The following is a 21,328-nucleotide window of genomic DNA, read 5'->3' as shown; positions in this document are numbered from 1 at the left end:
ACCTGGTCTAAACCACGAAGTTAAACAGAGCAGCATTGCAGAAACGAAGTTTAAGGAAAAACACGGTACTAAAGATATAGCTCAGCCTTACCTAAGTTAATCCTACTCTAGGAAGTTTTAAACCAGGCAGATTGAGTTTTAAACCTCTATCTTCTGTTTACAATCGAAGCATGCTTATCTCACTTTCGTGGATGTTTTATTCTGTATTGTATTAACAGTTTTAAATTATAAATACGTTTGTATTAATGGGGAATTATGATAGAAATTTGAGTAGTGAACATTGTATGATATTTTCTGGATCTTCTAGAGTGTTTATAAAATCATATGAAAGAATGCATCGTTTGGATCTCAGATCAGAAATTTGAAACAGCGATGAGTGAATTGAGCTGCTGTCGAGGAGCAATCGGGCAACCCCGATGCTTGGCACAAAAAATATTAGGCATCATTCTCCACGGATTGGTTCCGGAAATCCATTCGCGATCGCAACACTCGAATACGCCATCTGGAGAGAGACCGGTTTCATGCCTTCAGCCCTTCCCTCTCCTCCTTTTTTCAGTTGTATAGGAATGTACTACGATATTTTCCCTTCTCTTAATATTTTTCCTTTTTATATAATAAAAGTATTTCTTAAAATCTCCATGATACTTTTCTTTAGAACTATGTTTAATGTAGTTTTCAGTTCCATATAGTTTTTCAAGTTAAAGGATTTTAATCTATATGAAAATCAAGAGAGAAACTAACGTACTTCCTTCCTCTATGACTTTCCACACGCTAATGGGGAAAGCATGTGAAGTGTTGCCATAGGAAAAGAGTTCTGCTCTGCGCCACCTGCAGCCCATTTCGATCGCCAATGGTAAAAGCCATTTTACCATTGGCCATTTTTTTTTTTTTAGTATGTGTTTTTGATTTAGTTCGTCAACCAAGCAAAAGTTGCGAATGCACAAAATTTTCGAAAGCTACCAAGTGGAGCAAAAATAAGCAGTCGAAACTGATTCTATTTAGAAACCAAAACAAAAGCTTTTTCACGTTTTATAAAATTTAAAAATTTAATCGCATTTCTTCAATTAAAGTTTTAATTGACCATGTCAGATATACTTGAAATTGATGGAAGTACACTTGAAGGAGTATAAAATAGATTTTTGCTTCTGTTTACGAAAATATATTTAGTTAATTCGTTTGTAAATAATTATGTGAAAAGTTTATTTTTTAATATTGAAAGTTTGTTATTTTATCAAATAGTCAAATTTAAAATAATTTTTATTTTATTATTAATTAGAATTTTATTTACATCGTATGTTAAAATGATTACATATTAATGAAAAAAAGTTTTAATTTTTTTGTAAAATAAATCATTTTAATGATAAATCTATACTAATAAATGTTAAAACAACAATATTTATTAAGGCATATCTTTAAAATACTGTACAAATGAGATGAAGAAAATAGCAGGATAAATAGCTGTTTTAAAATTACTGTTAATCAAGAAATTTTATTAATACAATAAACAACTAATTTTAAAAAATGGGAATATTTCCGTATCGATCTACAATCACCAAGGTGCGAAATAGATTTTAAACTTTCAAATTTTTTATTCAAAAAACGTGCATTTTTGCAAGGGATGGTTAGGAGTTATTCCTTTCGAGTTGATCTCTTTCTGTGACGTTTTTTTTTTTTTTTTGGTTTCTCGCAGGAAATTCAGATGTCCGGAAGTTTCCAAGACTTTGCGATTATTCTGCCACAGACCACGATACGGAAATCTCCCCAAAAAAATTATAAATACTTTAATTTGCAATCCCTGGAATATCTTTTAATTCTTTTTTCTTGCTTCTTTAATTCTTCATTTAAATTCATTTTATTTAAGCGAAAAATATAATAGACATGTAAACAAACTAGTCAAAATATGTACAATCTTATATCTCTTAGTTTGTGAACCAGTAACTAAGCATTCTTATAAAATTTCACTCTATCAACTGATGAGGATGCTCTACCTGAAATGCTAGACCTATGTATCTGTATAGGATGTAGGTGAAATCGGGATTATCTCCGTATCGGAATAATCCCGATCAGACGGAGAATTTTTTTTTTGTATCAGAATAATCAGAGAGTCTCAGCAACCTCTGGGCAGAAATAGAAGGCATCACAGAAAGGGCAAGAGTATAAACTAGTATCCATGCTTAGGCAAACCTATACCTGTTGTTTGTTTTTTTTTCTTTTAAAGTTTGCAGGTTTAAAATGCCTTCGCATTTTGACAAGTGCAGTTGCGTGACCAAGCACAATATGGAAATATCCCTGCAAAATGTTTTCAAAAACTTTTTAAAACTGCTTATAAATATGCATAGAGTATTATATTTAAGATACACTGTGTGTATTAATTTTTTTTTTTTTTAAATGTCAACATCAAATTTTTACTAATTTTCATTTATCTTATTTATAGGGAGGTCAAATTCTGAGAATGTCTTTGGCCTTTAGTGTTTTGCTAAAAAAACCTATTAGAGTATTCAATATAAGATCAGGAAGAAGCACTCCAGGTCTCAGGTAGAATCTATAATCAATTTCATGGTAACTTAAAATTCATTCTTTATTTTTTAAATATATATGATATAGTTTAAATAAAATGTCATTTAATGTTTTGTTAAATTTAAAAGGGCTACCATCCTGTTACCCTTTGATCCCAATAAATGCATCCATCTTGCCCATTTTATATATAAAAAGGGTGTATGCCACCGTCTCTTAAAGCATAGCCAACGAAAGTCAATGCCTCCCAGCAGGTTTGTGACACCTTGCACGGAAGTGCTACCAAATGTGGTTATCAGATTTGTATTAAGAGAAAACTATTGTAAATAGTTAGAACTTTTTTTGAGTAAAGTAAAATATTTTTTTCTGGCACTCAAATGTTTTTAAGTGGTAAAGTTTTAGTTTTTAATTTGAATAAATTTAAATAACATTTAAGCACCAAAAGAGCATACGTGTGAAAACATTTTTATGTTTGCTAGAAAAAACCACTACCTTTTTGCCAAAAAATGCACAAAACCTAATAAAAAATGCTGGCATAGAAATGAATATTTTTCAGAGTGTTGTAAAGTTGCCAACAAAGGGTAGTAAAATTGACCTGTTTTTCTACAATCTAAGATACAACATTGTAAAAAAGGCAGTCATTTTTTTTTTCATATTTTATGTTAATTTTTTAAGAGAAAGCATTTTATATATGAAACATAATTTAATCACTAGCAATTTTTGTGTTCTATATATTTTAAAAATAAGATATGTTTTTGGTAAAATTTCCTATTTTCTCTAATTTTTACTGAAAATGTTCAGTTATTGGATTTTTAAAATAAGAATTAAAAAGTAAAAGGAAAACACTTTTCATTCATAGAAATGAATTACTTTTTAGAAATATTTTTATCATTCCTATGGGCATTACTATTGTTTATTATTAAAAATATATAACTGGAAAATCATTTTTCTTCTTTATCTTTTCTTCTCTTTCTCTATTTTTGTTTAATTTGTTTTCTCTTTTCATTTAAATTATGCCTTTTAGCTTTACTTTTTAAGCTTTTTTCTTTAATTTCATAATTAAATATTTTTACAGATATAATTGTTATTTCTTTTAGACCTCAACACCTTGCTGGTGTCAATCTTGTTCGTGATTTATGTAATGGCCGACTTGTAGGTAATGCAGTCGGCTCCACTGAAATAACATTTCATCCAAATGACATTAAATGTGGGAAGTATTCTGCTGATCCTGGTACAGCAGGGTAATTGTATACATTTAATTATGTATTAGATAAGTTGATAGTTTTTTTTTTCCTTTAAGTACTTTGGCAGCACTAAATAATAATAGTTATTTTGTGCTGCCATTTTAAATAATATCTATATTTACAGCAGTGAATGTTATGTATGTGTGTTAGAATTGTTCTGAAACTTAAGCACTTATTTTGGATAATCAACTGAATGAATTCCAGTATACCTAAATAATTGCTAAGCCTCTATTTATAGAATTAATGTGAACCTTTCAAAAATCAGCAGATTACAGACTCAAATTTAAGAATTAGCAGTTATTTATTTACTATGAATTATGATAGAATGAATAATGTGGACCACTATAATAGTTCCACTATCTTTGATTCATAACTTCTACTCTGATTTGCTTTTATCTGCCCAAAGAAAAAAAATTATCTATTCTTGCCAGGGTTGGGTTTTTGACGTCAAAAAGTGGTTTTTGACATGACAAGGGTATAATACTGGTTTAAACCGTCAAAAACCCGTCAAAAATGTCAATAAATATAATTCAAATAAATATAATTCATAAATATAATACGTCAATAAATATAATTCATATTGTTTATTATATTTATTTATAATTATTACACTTATCATTTTAAAACAATTTTTACCTCTTAATTTTTTCCCCCACTTGTATTAAGAATACAAATAATGCATATCTTGAAAGCAAGAAGTAATTATTCAACAGCTGAATATTTAGATATTCAACAAAACTATGTATATAGTATTCAGCAAAATGTAATTCACAAGTATTTGGATAAACTAAATTTTCAGCATAGTAAATGAATAGGCTGAATATACTGTAAATCAACACTAACTACTCTGTGTATTTAACAGAAAGCACTTAAATTTGTATTGTCTTATGTTAAAAAGATTATTAAGAAGATTTAAAAGAATATTAAAAAGATTTTTCTTTAAAAGATGTCTAATGTGCAAAACTGCTAATGTTTATCTTTAAAAATGTCTAATTTTTAGTATAATCTATACTATACACTAAATTTGGTTATAAATAAATTTCTTAATAATATCACTGCAGATTTTCAATAACACATGAAAATGAATACATAATATTACAAAAGATGTGAGCTTTCAAAAGTACAAGATTTTGGTTAGGTACTATTCAAAATATAAGTGTTTCTTCAAAATTTTAAATTTATTTTTTCTAGAACATAGTTAGAAACACTATCCTTTATAAAAAATATATAAATTTTATGTATTAATTAAATTTCACATATGAATATAGGTTTTTGACATTTTCGACATTTTTGACAGTGAGGTTTTTGACGTGACGGTTTAAACCATGGTTTAAACTGTCAAAAACTGTCACATGTCAAAAACCTGCCAACCCTGATTCTTGCCCTCTGTAGAATGCCAAACCCTAACTAATGAGCATCACATCAATGTAAAAGAATTTAGAATGTTTAACTCCAGAATTTTTATCTTAAATTTTTAATAAACGAAATTGTTTCTGAAAGTCATTAGATTGTCTGTAGTCATTAAAATTTGAGTAACTTTGGAGGAACAAAAATTGATACATTCAAGCATTTCAAATCATTTTAATTATTAAATTTATCTTTAAGGCAAATATAAGGGGAACTGCAATTAATTATTTTGCAGAAGTCTATCATTTTCATTGTTTAATTTAGCACTGTTTATTTGATACTGTGAAAATGTCATTCTCTCAAGTAAAATAACATGCATACAAAGATAAGGTGTTTATATTTGAAAGATGTATAATATAGATCAATGGTTTCCAACTGGCGGCCCGGGGCCGCATCCAGCCCGCAAAGCCTTTTTTTTGTGGCCCGTGAACTAAAATATATTAGTTGTCAATTTTTTGTGGACAATTTTCGTAAAAAATCTATATGGGTTTAAAATACTTTTCTAGTTAATAAAAACCTAATTTCTTCGTTTCTGTGAAATTTAGCTTACCAACAGTGCAAAAAAAAAAAAAACAATTTCAGGTTTTGCATCCAAGAAAATATTTATTCAAATACAAAAATAATCGTGTATGTTGCTCTTTTTTATTTTATTTTTTTTTTGTATTTTGTGAAATTTAGCATATGTCTATCAGACACTTTCTAGAAGAAATTCTCCAATTTAACTTTTTGAAACCACTCATTTTGGACAAAAATATTTACACACACATTTGTAAATTTTAAATTTAAAATGTAAATATCTATTCTCTGGTGGTTGCAGCAGACAAACCCCAATTTTGTTATTGAACATTTTGTGTGCTACTATGCAAGTTTTAATACCAACCTTTTAAAAGTTGTATATCTTAACAATTAGATATCTGTTGCACATTAAGTGTTTACTACATGGGTGCACACTGAAGTTATTATATTTTTAATATGCAATTAAATATTTTTTAAAATCTACTTCTTATTTTAATTTCTAATTCAATACTTTTGTTTTGTACAACTTGGTAAAAATCTGACAATAATATTTAATGTTCTTCAAACACAAATGAGTCCTACATAAAATTTTGATAAAGTTGCGGCCCGCCATTTGATTTGTGTTTTTAATTGTGGCCCCCGGCCTCATGTAAGTTGGAAACCCCTGATATAGATCATATATGATACAGTAAGATGTTTATATAAAAGTTATAAGGCTATGCAGTTGAGCAATTTTAAACTTCAGTGAAATAAATACATTTCTCTATTTTTAGTTACCTTGTGTAATTGGTGCATATTTTGGTTTATTTTTTGGTAATATGATATCAGAAAAAAACAAAAAGACTTTCATAAAGTTTTATTGGTATTGAGAAGTCTTGCTGCTATGAATGTCCAGTTTAAATAAATCATTTTAATATATCAATCAAGAATTCGTTAATCTGATAACCTTTACTTTCTATTTCTTATTAATGTTTGTTAAATTAAATTTAAAGATGAGGTTTTTAAAAGACAGTAGATGTGCTCTTTTTTTTCTCATCAGAGAGGGCATTTGAGAAATATGTTAAGTACATAAATTTAAAATCATGTTTGCAATTAAAGGGCAATACCACCTTTTAAAAATCTCATATGCCGGCTTTAAAAGCATTTGACTCAAAACAACCAAGCGTTCTAATAATTTTAGTTAATGTAAATCTTAGTCACTCGCAATTTTGAGTAATTTTCATTAGTAAAAAAATTTTAAAACTGGCTTTTACAGACATAACATATTTTGTTACATCTGTAATAGCCAGTTAATAATTTTTTTTTAAAAATTTAATTTCTAAAGATTTTTAAAAGTTTTAGCAAGTGTAAATTACACCAAGTGTTTTTCTAATAATATTTATTGAAGTGGTTAATTTTTTTCACTGTGCCTTTATTCTGCCATTTATGATTGTTGCACTTAAGGCTGCGAATACAACAGTCATAAATGGCAGAATCGTCCTAAATTTTATTTTAAATAAATATAAATTTGTTTTCTAATCTGTTACCTTTTTATTTAGAAATACTCTGTTTCTTTTGTATTTTGATGTCCTTGTATTTTTTGTAATTAAGTAGTTTGTTATTTTTACATTACAAATAAAATCTCTGATGTTATATTATTAAATGCTTTAATATTAAATCTTATTACAGGAGTATTATGCTGTTATTCCAAGTATCGTTACCTTGCCTCCTCTATGGACGTGGTCCTTCAGAATTAGTATTGAAAGGTGGTACAAATGTTGATATGGCACCTCAAATCGACCATACTCTCATGGTATTTCAATAAACTTATAAATGTGTTCACTTGATTTGGGATTTATTTTATTAATTTAACTGTTATTGTATAATTTAATGGTGTAAAAATATTAAACTTTTTAAAAAAATTTATGTAATATATAAATATTGCATGAATAAAATACATGTTCTTTCTTATTTTCAAATTTTGTTGTGTTGATTTATTTTGATATTTTGCTGCTTTTATAGTAATTTCTGAAAACTTTTTAAAACCAGAAGTAACTTATACATAATACATATGTAACCGTATAATATGCAAGTTTACATATGTTTGCAAGCAATATATAGTATATACTATATGGCAATATATAATCAATATATAATACGTAGCAATATGCAAGCTTATATATGTGCAGTAATATAATATATATATATATATATATTTGCCTGTATAATATTATAATATGTGTAAGCATTCTATTGCTTACATATAATATGCAAGCAAGCATTAGTATAAAATTTTTCTCATCTTCATTGTTTAATGAATGTAATATTCTATAACTAACTATTTTTAACCAGTTCTAATACCTTGAAAAAGAGAAATAATACTTAAAATACCAAAAAATTATTTTTTTCTGAAAAATTGATTTTTTATTGTTGTGTTAAATAATAAATGGAGCTTTTCTGATGAGTAATTTCCATTAATAAAATCCATAGTAATTATGATGTAATAGTTATTAATATTTTGGTGTAATATGTTAGAACAAAAATGTATAAAATAGTTACTTATAAAAAGATCTAATTATTTATGACTAAATATTCTTTTTTAAAAGATTATTTATTTCATATAAATAACATGAATGTTACCAAAATATTGTGAATTATTAATATATTTTTGTTTTCTTTGTACATTATAGTAATTTTATATACTGTAAGATATTTTCTCAGAAAAATAATTTTATGAATATTAAAGGTATATTCATTTTTTTTTTTTTTTTTTTTTTTTAGGTCTTTAAGCCTGTTGTAGAAAAAATGGGTATCAAGTTCTCTTGTGATATCATTAAACGGTAATACTTATTAGGGATAATAATATTATTAAACCTTTTTTATTTATTGAATAATTTGTGTAAAAAATATTGCATAAAAATAGAAGATGAGTTTTAATTCATTTGTCATTAGCAGTGAAAAATCTGTTAAGCATATTCCAAGTTTTATTGTTCTTCAAAAAAGGTTTTTATCTCTACTAATTCAACTGCAAATTCTGTGTTTTTCATTTCTTGAAGCTTTAAATTTTAAAAATATTATTGAACACTCATTTTAAGAACATGAGCATTAGTTTTGTGGATAAATTATACAAAATTAAAAATCTTTTTCCTAAAACCCTTCTTGACTCCTTTATTTAAGCAGTGTTCTCCCTAAGAATTTATGAAACGGTGGTTCACCCAGTCTGCCCTTTGATTCCTATGAATATGCCCTTTTGGTAAAAATAAACTGCCCATCCCTAAAAACACTGTTTTTTTATTCATATTCCATTCTTTTAAAAATTCATTCACTGTTTAAATAATAATTGCACGCTATACAAATTATCTGTGTTTATAGGTTTAATTCTGATTACTATTACAAATATTTTTTTTGTTAGGATTATTCTCAACTCGTTAAATTTTTATAAGTACAGTGGAAAGTCGCGTATCCGGAATCGACGGGACTTTCCGAAGTCCGGATAATCGATTTTTCCGTATAATAGACCCCCAAGGTAAACAGAGATTAAAATGATCTGAATCTAAGAAGCAGAAATTAAATAACATTATTTTTCGGGCAATAATGTTTTAGTATTAGAATGATATCTTATCAATCAAAACAAAATATTAAAAAAAAAATAATTATTGCTATTATAAAAATAAATATAGGAAACTAAAAAAATTTACAGTTATGAAAATACTAATTGCTCTCTCCGCCATTTTGAACTAGAACGTTTCAAGCAAGAAGGGGAAATTCCCGTCATTCATAGTGAAGGTGAAGAAGCAAAATTCATTTCCTTCTTACTTGTCATTCAAGTTGAAGGGGGGGAAGTGACAAGTTCTTATTTTCTCTCCTGTCATTGGCTATCAATCAAGCATAAAGGCGTGGCATGCTGATTGGGTTCTCTTTATTTTTTCTTGTGTGACTGAAGGGGATTCCCCCTCCACTTTAACGTTTGCTGTGTTTACCCTTTTTCACAGTACTATTTCCCTAACACTTTATCAAAAAGGTTCCAGGAAATGCCTCTTTTACTAGCCAGCTGCACAGGAAAGAAGGGGGGAGGGGACTCAATTGTGCTCTTTTGAAAACAAATCTCCCCCCCCCTTTCCTGCATTCCAGAGGAGGAGCTTTACTAATGGTATGGTCTTGGTAGATCTTCTGTTCTCTTTTCTGTTGATTTATGGGTTTAATGCATAGATCACTAGAAGCTAAGAAAGGAAAAAACCTGTCAAAATACTTTTTTTTTTTTTTTTTTTAAGAGAGTGGGGAAGATGAAGAAATGTTTGTTTATTTTGATTGTTAAAAAGTGTCCGGGAAATTGACCCTTCCGGAAAAGGGACGTCCGGATATGGGACGTTACACTGTATCTCTTTTTGCAGTTAATAATAAATTTTTGAATGGTTTTAATGTTGAAAATTATTATTTAAATAAATAATTTTTTATTTTGTTGTAAAAAAGACTACTTCTAATGTTCATTTTCCTCCTCATTTTCTTTCAGTTTAAAATATATAAAAATCTTATCAATTAATAATTTATTTTAGTTTTCTTTTTTTGGAAAGAATTTATACCCAGAGATTATCTATTAGCATGCCTTTATTTATTTTTATAAACTAAAATTTTTTCTTATAATGAGAGTGATTCATTTTGTTGAAGTATACACATATGATATAAGAGAGTAATTTAAAAATTGTTGAAGATAAAATTCAGTTATTACATAATGTTACACATTTTAATAAATTTTTAAGGTGTTGAATGAAATTTTTAAGGTGTTGAACCTTTCAAAACTTATAGTGCCTTTTTTATTTTTAGGTTAAACCCTGATTTAAGCCACCCACTATTATATTCTGCAATTTCTAGATTTAGATATTCCTATAATGTATATGACTAATTTCTGTATTTTTTTCAAACATTTTTAGGGGTTATTATCCCAAAGGTGGTGGAGAGATCCGTGTGAAAGTGTCTCCTCCAAGCTTACCATTACAGCCCATAGAGCTGATTGATCGGGGATCCTTAGTAACTATTCTGGGAAAAGCTTTTGTGGCTGGAGTACTTCCTGTAAAGGTTTGAAGTCATTCCATTTATACCTTTCTTAAGAAATTACTGAATATGTTTAAACTTTTAGCATCCATTCAAAATTTCATAAGGGTTTACTTCAAGTATTATGAGCATATTTTGGCAGCAAAGATATGCAAATCAAAACCCTATCCTATGCTTTTGTAAGAAAATTGCACCATTGCTTCCCTGGTTTTTGCTTTAAATTTGACTTTATTGTAGCTGTCTAATTTTAGGATTGCATTCAAATAAAAAGATGTGTAACTTAGCATAAAACAAAATTTTTATTTTGAATCATTTTATAAAATTTAAGGTTAAATATTTTTTTTAGGAATCTTTTGTGTTTAAAACTTTTCAGCTCTGACACTGCAAAGAAATTTTTTTTTCTAAATTTTTCTTTCCTAAAATTTATGTTTTGAGTCATTTTATAAAATTTTAGGTTAAATATTTTTTAGGAATCTTTTGTGTTTAAAACTTTTCAGCTCTGACACTCTTCAACGAATTTTTTTTTTCCAAATTTTTTCTTTCCTCAAATTTAACTTTTATTCAAAAATTTAAATTTTTCCACATGTAATTTTTCATTACAATTTAAAATTATGCTTTTTGCAAAAATTTTAAAACTTTAGGAAATTTAATGTCTTGCATAAGCATTAGTCTTTCTCCTCTTAAACTTTGCCAGCAAATCATGAAGATATTTGAGCGTTGACAACATTTCTTAAGATTATGAAGTCTTTCTAAGTATTTTGAGGATTTACAAGAAATGATTTTATACATATCAATGAATTGTGAAATTACATTAAGAATGAGAATCCCCTTAAAAAAATTGCTACCCTTTTTTAACATTAAAATTTCCTGCAGTGATTAGGTTAACCAGCTTTAATATTGCTGACAGTATTTTCAATTTTTTTCATGTATTATTACAATTTAAAAAGATTTTAAAAATTTCATGAACGAACTAATAATTAAGTGTTGAAAAACCTTGCCCTGTTTATCAAATAAAATTGTAATAATCTTTTATGAACCCTCTTCTCGTTTAACAAATGTAGTTTAAGAACTAAACTAATTCAAAACAAGCTCCCAAAAAATACAATGTGAATAAACAAAGCAGGAAAAAAACAAAAATATTGGCAAAACTTTGCCTAGTATGTTTTTAACTGAAATTTTGGAAAATGAAGTTCAAATAGTACATAGTTCTATATAATCATTACTTTATGGTAAGTTGTTTTTTAACATGTTTATATTCACTTATAAAAAGTTTTGAAAGTATAAATTTGGATTTTAGAATGAATAAGATGCAATAATTGGGGATTAATCTGATGTTTCAAGGGAAAAAATATTTTCAAAAATAAAAAATTGATTTTAACATTCATAATTATACACATTTTAATTAAGGTTTATTTATAAACTAAATAATGTGATTGTAATTCCACATATTGATAAAAAAAAACTCATCTATGAAATGATTAAGATCCTCTTTTCACAAAGTTCTTTACTTTCAGATGCACCATAGTAAAAGATAATATGTATTTATTTTTTGTGAAAATTCATGCGTCGATTTTCTTCTATTTTATTTTATAATTTCATAACCGTCTTTGAACAGGAGTGCCCAATTTTGGGTTTATGACTACTATTGTTCAACTTCATAACCTTGTAATTTTTAACCCAATCCAGAAGACAAAGAAACTGCTTGATTAAGCGTTGGGAGAAATTTCACCTTCCTCGAGGAATTTTGATGAACTAATCCGCATTTGCATTATGTGGAAATGAAAATAATGGGAACCTCCTATGGATAGCCTGATGCCAAGGGGACTCTAACCCCTGATCCGTCTGCCACTGAGGACATTTTGCATCAGCACTGTGGTCGGTGGGAGCAGGGTGCGGAATTCGTATCGACCAGCCATCACTGAGATTCGAACCCGGTTCACCTCATTGGGAGGCTTACGCTCTATCCCCTGAGCCACTATACTCGATTTTCTTCCATTGAAATAAATAGGGAAAACTAAAGGTAGAGATTTCCCACTTATAACATGATCTCATCATTAGAACAAGAATTATCCTGGAACAGTCATTCTACCTCTATTGGTGCTCAACCTGTTCTGATTTGTTGAGTCTAGGAGGAAGGAAGATCTCAAAACAGTTCTACCCTATTTCCAAATCCAAAATCTTATTTATTATTTTATTTTAGTGACATTTTCTGTATGTTTTTCATGATTATTATTATTAGAAATAATAATAATTATTATTTCATAATTATTATTAGATGTCACATGCAATGGCTGATGGTGCTATGCAATGCTTACAAAAACAGTATCCAACTGCACAAATAAAAATTGAGAGAATCAAAGAACCATCTCATTTAGCTGAAGGAAATGGAAGTGGAATCGTGTAAGTTATCTTATACTTAATTTAAGTTAAGTATTCTAGCTCAATTTAACTCTTCTGATCAGCTTTTTTTATTATTTCTTCTTCAGAATATTATTTATTATATCCTTCTAAGTTTCAGTACTTTTTGTCATTGTCAGTGAATTATTGTCAATGAAATCATTGTCTCACTCTACTCAATTAAATGTTTTAACTCTATCTTTGTCGCATTTTCCAGTACTGATAAACCAGTCACTCCAGTGACGACTATTATCCTTATTTCTGTCATTTTGCTTTTCCGGCATTTTCCAATTTAGAAAACAAAAATATACTTATTATGTAACTACATTGTTTTTTGCAAACACATATTTTTATTTAAAATCATTAAAATCAGAAGCAACTACTACTCAAGAAATATAATTCTCAAAATAATTAATATTCAAATTTTCAATACTCAATGGAACAATATTGCTGCTTTTTTGTATTGAGACTGCTGTCAAAAACGAGACCAAGAACAAATCAATTGTTTGTATTATTATTAATCCTTAATCTCTCCAAAGAATTACGTAGCTATCTTCATGCTAGTTTATAGACCAATGTCTTGGTCCTTTGATAGCTTAACTTATCGATCAAATAAATATTCATAACTCCAATAAAGATTAACTGTATAATTTGTCTTCATTATATTTTCATGAGCGCGTGGACTCAAAACTCTATTAACACTATTTGCTTTTCTCACCATCTGATAGGAATCAGAGTTTATACATCTTTGCCCCATTCATCATACAGCAACATGCACTACCTACTAGTTAGAACTTGTATAGCAATGAGCTCACTCGTTCTCTCACTAGACTCTAGTTATAAAAGCGCACACTAGATGGCATTGTAAGTGACTCAGAACAGCATTATTAATAATAACTATACAGGCAAAAGAAAACATCGTCCTATTCTCTAACACTGCCTCTATCTGTTTTAACCTTTTAAGTCTGTTATGCATAGATTTAAAGAAAGGGAACAAGAAGTTGTAACCTATGTGGTTTGATTAATTTATTTTGATTTTTTTCATAGTTAAAAAATAGAGTTAGAGAAAGTAAAAATTCAGTAATCAAAATATAGTTAAAAGGTCTGAGGGGGACCCTATGAAAAAATATTTTGGTTACTGCATATATTAATATAACAATGTATTTTTACAATTTTAAAAGTTATCGATTAATATGTAATTTTTATGTTAATACTTTTTTGTATAAAAATATACATCAAGCTAACGTCTTCTTTGAAAAAATTATTTTCTTTATCAAAATTTTTCCCTTGTATTTATTTTTATTCTTTATTTTCAGAATTGTTGCTAAAACGGACTCTGGCTGTTTGTTTGGAGGATCAGCACTAGGAAAGAGAGGTATATTCTCTGTTTAAATTAAATTGCTTCATTAAGGCGCCCATTTCTTTTAAAATTAATACTCAAATAAAGGTAACATAAATTTAAATTATAAGTTGCATTTTTTCTTCCTGAATATGCTTTAATTTACAGTCTTAAAGCATTTATAAAGTCAGTTTTTTTCAATGATACTAGATTTTGTGGAAGATTTTAAAAGAAAGTAACAGGTTTCTTTTTTATCTTTTTCACCTACTTTTAATTTATTTCAAGATATTTTTAACAAAAGGCAAAATATGATTTTTAAAGACAATTTAGAAAGAGACAATGTAGACTGAGAAACATAGATAGCTTTAATACTCAAACCTATTTAAAGAAGAAAAGCTGTTATTGCATTTTACTGTTAGTGCTTTATAACTCTTAAATTCTATTAAAAAAAATTTATTGTATAATTTATTTGACTTTAATCCTATTACGTTTAGTTTCTGTATGTGCTAATATTTCCGAAATTTTTTGAAACTTGTTGACTCTAAAAAAATCACATGTAATAATAATTCTATAGAATTTATTATTATGAATTGCATTTATTATAATTTTGAAAACCTTCATTTAATGTTGACTAATAAGGCCAAATTTTTTATCTTTCCAATTATTTTTTTTTAAACTTCAGTGAGCATAAAATGTTCTTTCTTTTTTTTCTGTTTAACATATTTTAACAAGTAAAACTGTTATTTTGATCATGCATTAGATCCCTCTTGTTCTCCAGCTGACTGTAAGAAATTTTTATAATTTAGCATTTGTAATAATGTCATTTGTGTCAGTTTCACTAAAAAGTCCTTAAAGGCAAGACTGTCTGATGTTTCATTTAAAAGATGAACCCTAGTCTTCTAGATTGGTTTTCTCGGCTAGAATTTGTCACATTGACATGACTAGACCTTGTGTCGTTCTCCTTTCTTTCTCTCTCTTATCTGTGTATATATACAGTGGAAAGTCGCATATCCGGAATCGGTGGGACTTTTGGTAGTCCGGATATTAAATTTTTCCGTTTAATAGACCCCCAAAGTAAACAAAGCTTAAAATGATCTAATAAACAATCTGAATCTAAGAAGCAAAAAATAAATAAACATTATTTTTCGGGCAATAATGTTTTAGTATTAGAATGATATGTAATCAATCAAAAACAAAATATTAGAAAATAATAATTATTGTTTAAAATATTGAAAACGAAAAAAAATTGACAGTTAAGAAAGCATTAATTGCTCTCTGCGCCATTTTGAACTAGAAGGAATCAAGCAAGAAGGGGAAATTCCCGTCATTCATTAAGGTGGGTAGGTGGAGATGAAAATTCGATTCCTCCTTACTTGTTATTCAAGTTGAGGGCTGGGCAGTGACAAATTCTTATTTTCTCTCCCATCATTGGCCATCAATCAAGCATAAAGGCGCGGCATGCTGATTGGGTTCTCTTTATTTTTTCTTGTGTGACTGAAAGTGACTCCCCCTCCACTTTAACATTTGATATGTTTACCCTTTTTCAGAGTATTTCTTCTTACCCTGACACTCTAATAAAATGGTTCCAGGAAATGCTTCTTTTACTAGCCAGCTGCATAGGAAAGAAGGGGGGAGGGGACTCAGTTGTGCTCTTTTGAAAACAAATCTCCCCCCTTTCCTGCATTCCTGAGTAGGAGCATTGCTTATGCTCTTGGAAGGTCTTCTCTTCCCCTTTCTGTTGATTTATGGATTCAATACATGAATCACTAGAAGCTGGAAAAGGAAAAAAACGTGTGTCCTAAGACTTTTTTTTTTAAGAGAGGGGAAGAGAATAGATGTTTATTTTGATTGTTAAAAAAGTGTCCAGGAAATCGACCCTTCCGGAAAAGGGACGTCCGGATATGGAACGTTACACTGTATATATATGTTGATCAATCAAGTTTCATTGTTTTATTTTGGTTGCTTTGTTTCGTAATTTTTGTAATGCATAATTTTGAAATTTGGTAGTAAAATTAAGCAAAATTACATTTTAGGGTGTAAGAACATTTAAATTATTGGTCTTTATTATATTTACAGAGGAATAATTTTCCTAGCTTACCTGTTATAAATTTTAATTCGATGGTATTTTATGATCTTTTGAATATTGTAGTTTTATATTACGAAAAATATGTATTGTGTTAATCGTATGTGTCTATGTATGTATATATATATATATATATATATATATATATATATATATATATATATATTCTTGTTTGAAACAAATTTAAATTACATTTTCTATAGGAGTTCAGGCAAGTGAAGTTGGTGAAAAGGCAGCAGAGGAAATTGTTGCTGACACTAAAAGTGAAGCCTGTGTAGATCGATATGTGCAAGACCAGGTTAGCATCTTTTATGTGTGAAGTTTTAATCCTCTAAATGTGTTTCTAAATACAATAATGCCAATTCTTTGTATTTAATCAAGTTAAACTTTATATTTATTGCTTTTTTAAAAAAAAATATTTAAAAAAAATTTTTTTGTTGTAAAAAAAATTTTTGAATTCAAACCTGTTTCGAATTAAGTGAAAATAGTCTTTAAAATGTAATTTACATCTAATTAATTATTTCTGTTTCTTTACAGTTGATAATTTTTATGGCATTAGCAAAAGGTGTGTCAAGGATTAAAATTGGTAAGCCAACCCTCCACACTGAGACTGCCATCCACATTGCTCAACTCATGACAGAAGTAAGCTTTTATAAGCCAAGAACTTATTTTTCTCATTTAATTATACCAAAATTAAAATGGCTGTAATTGCTGCTGTTATGGAAATAATACCGAACCCATTTCTCATAGTTCATTTAAAGAAATGTCAGAAATAGGTTTTCCATTTGATTAGTTTACCTACAAGTGAATATATTTTTTCTTTGTTTTGAACATTTCATTCCTTATTACTTCATTTTGTTTAGAGCACTGCTTTTTTGGGCTCTAAATTAACAGTGATACGTCGATCCCAGGACAATTAAAATTTTATTCGGACAACCATAAAATAATTATCAGTGGTCAACCAGTAAACAATGTAAAATACTGTTCTGGTTTCATGTTTTGATCTTTTTTTTTCACAGAGTAGCAATCATCATTTTATCACATTTATCATCAGTAGCACATTTTATCATAATCACAAGTATTACACTTTCTCTGTATTTTTAATTTAAATTCACTTAATTAACTTTTTTTAAAAAATATTATAGAGATGTGCAAATAGACCAGTGAAAATTCATACCGATTAGTAAAATCTAAGTTATTGAGCTTTTGAAACAGTGACTCATTTTTTTTTTAAATTTCTACATCTGTATAAAATAGCTTTTTAGTTTTATAGCCTTTACGTTTGACCTTCAGGGATGTGATTCTTCCGCGGATTTCCGCTTTTTTTTTTTCAGATTTTTCCATTTTTCCCGCTAATTTCCGCTGAAATTTTTTTTTTTTTGCACAAGTTAAAATATTTTATGAGGAATTAAATTTTCCACGAAGCGAAAGTATTGAAGTCCTCATTCCTCCATCAAACATTGATTTTCGTATTTACCTGATTTAAAAGTTGAACGTTGAGATTCTTAATCAGGTGATTTAAATGTCGTACATTGCGATTCTTATTTACGAGATTTAAAAATCCAATATTGCGATTTGTAATTACGCGCTTTTAAAACCCTATGTAGCGATTCGTATTCACGCGAGCTTAAAATCCAATGTCGCGATTCGTTTTTGCGGTTATAATATCAAACATCGATTTTTCTATTTATACGTGCTTTAAAAATTAAACAGTGGGATTCGTATTCGCGCTATTTAAAAATTATGCATTGTGATTCGGATTTACGTGATCTAAAAATTATGCATCATGATTTGTATTTTCGCATTTTTTAAATTCGAAATAGAGTTTCATATTCACATGATTTAAAAGCCTCATTTCGGGATTTTTATTCTCTTAATTTAAAATCATGCATGTGATTCATATTCTCTTAATTTAAAATCGTGCATGTGATTCATATTTATATATTCATGCAATCGGGATTTATAATCACGTGGTTTACAAGTTTAAAAATTGCACTTTTTTGTCAAATTTTTGTGTATATATATATATATATATATATATATTCATTCTTGAATTTCCACTTTTTTACTTTCCAACTATTCTCATCCCTGGACCTTGGTCAAAGTTAAATAACTGTTAAATTGATCCTCGTGTCCGCCATAATAACTACCAGCCAACAAATCTGTTATCTATAGAAGTTTTGATGATAGCAAAACAATATTGCCCCAGTCTCTTTGCAAATAAAACTGCCATATGTTTTATAATATTTATATATCATTCATTAAGTGGTAAGAAGGAAAAATATGTAATGCACATTATAATCAGAGAAACTTCTTTTACTTGGTAGAATATGAGGATTTGTAATTCCCTTAATTGTGTACATTTTTTCCTGGTATTAAGAAACAAATCTTTGGGTAATTATTCATCAATCCATTTTCAATGCATATGTTATCAACCAATCATAATTTTGACTAATCTGAGGATTAAAAATATTAGAAAAATATCAATTTTAAAAGCTTTTGTATTTATTAATTTGTATAAAGTTATAGAAGGTTGTGGTTGCCATTTTCAACATTGAGGTTACAACTCCTGTAACTTTTAAGACCCTAAATTTTGAATACTGTTGAACAAAAATATTTATTCAAAATAAATACATTTTTGTTTGTGATTCTATATCTTAATTAATTAGCATGTATATGGTCTGCCACTTTAACCATAGACATTGCCTCCTTATGAGGATAACTCTTATGGACCATAATCTACTTAAAGTTTCTTTTTTAATCTACATAAAGTTATATATATATATATATATATATATATATATATATATATATATATATATATATATATATATATTAAATTAATCCAATGATATTTGAGACACTGGTATTCATAATTGCTGATTATTTAGTCAGTTTTAAAATCAGATTTGAATATATTGTTTAGGAATAGTAATAATTTTTGTACATAATAAAATTGTTCAATTTTTTCATGGGAAATTTATTATGATAATGTACTAATCAATATTTTTCAAAACATTTAGATGTATTTTATTTTATAGGCGAAGTTCACCATAGCCAAAGATGAAAGTGGTTTAAATTCTACAATACAATGTGAAGGCATTGGTTTGAATTAATGACAATAGATTATTTACGTGTAAATAATGTTGCATAATAATTGTTGCTATCTAATAAAATTGTATGAAAACTTATGTGAAATAGTTTATTTAATTGCTGTTAAAATTAGTCTTTCTTGTAGACAAAATTATTGTTTCTCATCCAGTTAAGCTTACAAATATGATTTTTGTCAAGTTTGTTTTTAATCTTTTTACTTTTTAATTCAAAATATCTTTCAAAAGAATATCTCCATAATTAAACAACTGATAATGCGAAAACCTTCTTAATGTTTTCTTTTTATTTACTATTAAAGTAAAATCTATCGAAAATTTAAAAAGGTTTAAGAAATTTTCTATTTTTTTATTGCTCCTGGTTTATATTTTTGCTGTTTTAGCATAAGAAGTTAGTGTAAGGTAACGATCATAGTTTTTTGTCCTAAAAAATCAGGATAGTGTTTTTGAAATAATACAGTGATCACAAACATGCAAAATATCCCTGAATTTCCCTTGATATATATTTTTTTAATTTTCCTGATTTTTAAAACTGGAAGCATAAATTTCATTATATACAGATACAATTCCACCACTTTGTTGAGATGTTGATAGCTTAACCATTGGTCTAGACAACTTTCACATAAACAGCACATGGCAGTTATTGAACGCTTATGCAAAGGATGGGTGGTGTAAATAATGTCTAGTCAAAGTATTAAATTGATTTAAGCAAATATTAAGAATAAAAACTCTAAAAAAATAAGTCAAAATGGAAAAGCAGCCAAAACTAATTTTTTCTTATGTAAACAATATAAATAAAACGTTAGAAACCAAATACAAGCAAAACCGAAAATCTAAGGATATGTATGTTAACAAAAACAGCACTTTATATGGGGAACAGACAGTGTGTTTCCTGATAAAGTGCTGTTTTTGCTAACATTCATATCTTTAGAATTTCGGTTTTGCTTGTATTTGGTTTCTAACTTTTTATTTAAATTTTAATAATGTCTACTTGCATCTTTTGATCTGCTACATGATACATTTACATTTGAAACATTGCACTAGCTTCTTTACCGAGACCACTCTCATCAGAGTCTTTAAACAAAGTTCTCAAAAAATGCACCATTATTTTTTACTCTGGTCTATTGACCCAATTTGTTACAACTAGAATATGAAATGAAACATACATATTCACAATATTAAAATTCTTGATTTTTTAGTGCCATGTTTTCACTTGATCTATTTTCAATGGCTAATAAATTGCTTTCAGCCGTTAAAATTTTTTCAACTGATAACTTTTTTTGGGTGATGGAGCTTGTAAAATTTATCTGCTTGTCTTTTTGTTTTGGTATTCTAATAAATTTCAAATAAGAATTCATAAATATGTATTGCTAATTTAGCAGTAGGCTTCGTCCTTTTCTGAAAAGAATAACTTAAGCAAAAACTGCATTCAGTGAACGGATCTATATTATGAATATATTTTATGAGATTCTTTTGATGTGTTTCAAGAGTCATTTCACAATTGCAAAGTGGACAATTTACATTTAGGGTTTTATTATCGAATATATATTTGGACACTGCCTTATATGGATGGGACATTTTGAACACAATGCACTTTGTCTTCAATAGATACTTGCTTCTAATTACATGTATAAATGCATTTTTAATAGCATATATATTTTTGAAATCCTTTATTTTATAACGGACGAGATAC

At 27.9% G+C, this 21,328-nt stretch overlaps 1 protein-coding gene across 2 annotated transcripts; it reads left to right on the top strand.

Moving 5' to 3' along the window:
- The first annotated feature begins 800 nt into the window (after nt 1-800).
- Rtca (RNA 3'-terminal phosphate cyclase) lies at nt 801-19,719 on the top strand. Of its 2 annotated transcripts, none has more exons than XM_087168720.1 (11): nt 801-1,124; nt 2,435-2,535; nt 3,612-3,755; nt 7,350-7,473; nt 8,442-8,500; nt 10,589-10,733; nt 12,985-13,109; nt 14,423-14,481; nt 16,732-16,826; nt 17,066-17,170; nt 19,570-19,719. In XM_087168720.1, exons 1-11 carry the CDS (start codon nt 1,083-1,085, stop codon nt 19,642-19,644), a joined length of 1,074 nt encoding a protein of 357 aa, XP_087024846.1. In that variant the 5' UTR covers nt 801-1,082; the 3' UTR covers nt 19,645-19,719. The 2 variants fall into 2 exon arrangements, with proteins under 2 accessions (XP_087024846.1, XP_087024850.1); XM_087168724.1 differs by having other exon boundaries at nt 1,008-1,166.
- Nucleotides 19,720-21,328: the final 1,609 nt, after the last annotated feature.

This window comes from Parasteatoda tepidariorum, chromosome 1, assembly GCF_982258835.1.
Source record: "Parasteatoda tepidariorum strain Cologne lab strain chromosome 1, Ptep-v5.0, whole genome shotgun sequence".
Lineage (NCBI taxonomy): Eukaryota > Metazoa > Arthropoda > Arachnida > Araneae > Theridiidae > Parasteatoda > Parasteatoda tepidariorum.
Note: the sequence above shows the minus strand (reverse complement) of the source record. Positions and strands in the feature narration are given on the sequence as shown.

What these genes read in the sequence shown, in the direction of transcription:
- Rtca (XM_087168720.1), top strand. Translation starts at nt 1,083, where the DNA reads ATGTCAGATATACTTGAAATTGATGGAAGTACACTTGAAGGA. An exon ending in GGAAATGGAAGTGGAATCGT is followed by an intron (nt 13,110 to 14,422) that starts GTAAGTTATCTT and finishes CTTTATTTTCAG; the next exon opens with AATTGTTGCTAAAACGGACT. An exon ending in TTGCTCAACTCATGACAGAA is followed by an intron (nt 17,171 to 19,569) that starts GTAAGCTTTTAT and finishes TTTATTTTATAG; the next exon opens with GCGAAGTTCACCATAGCCAA.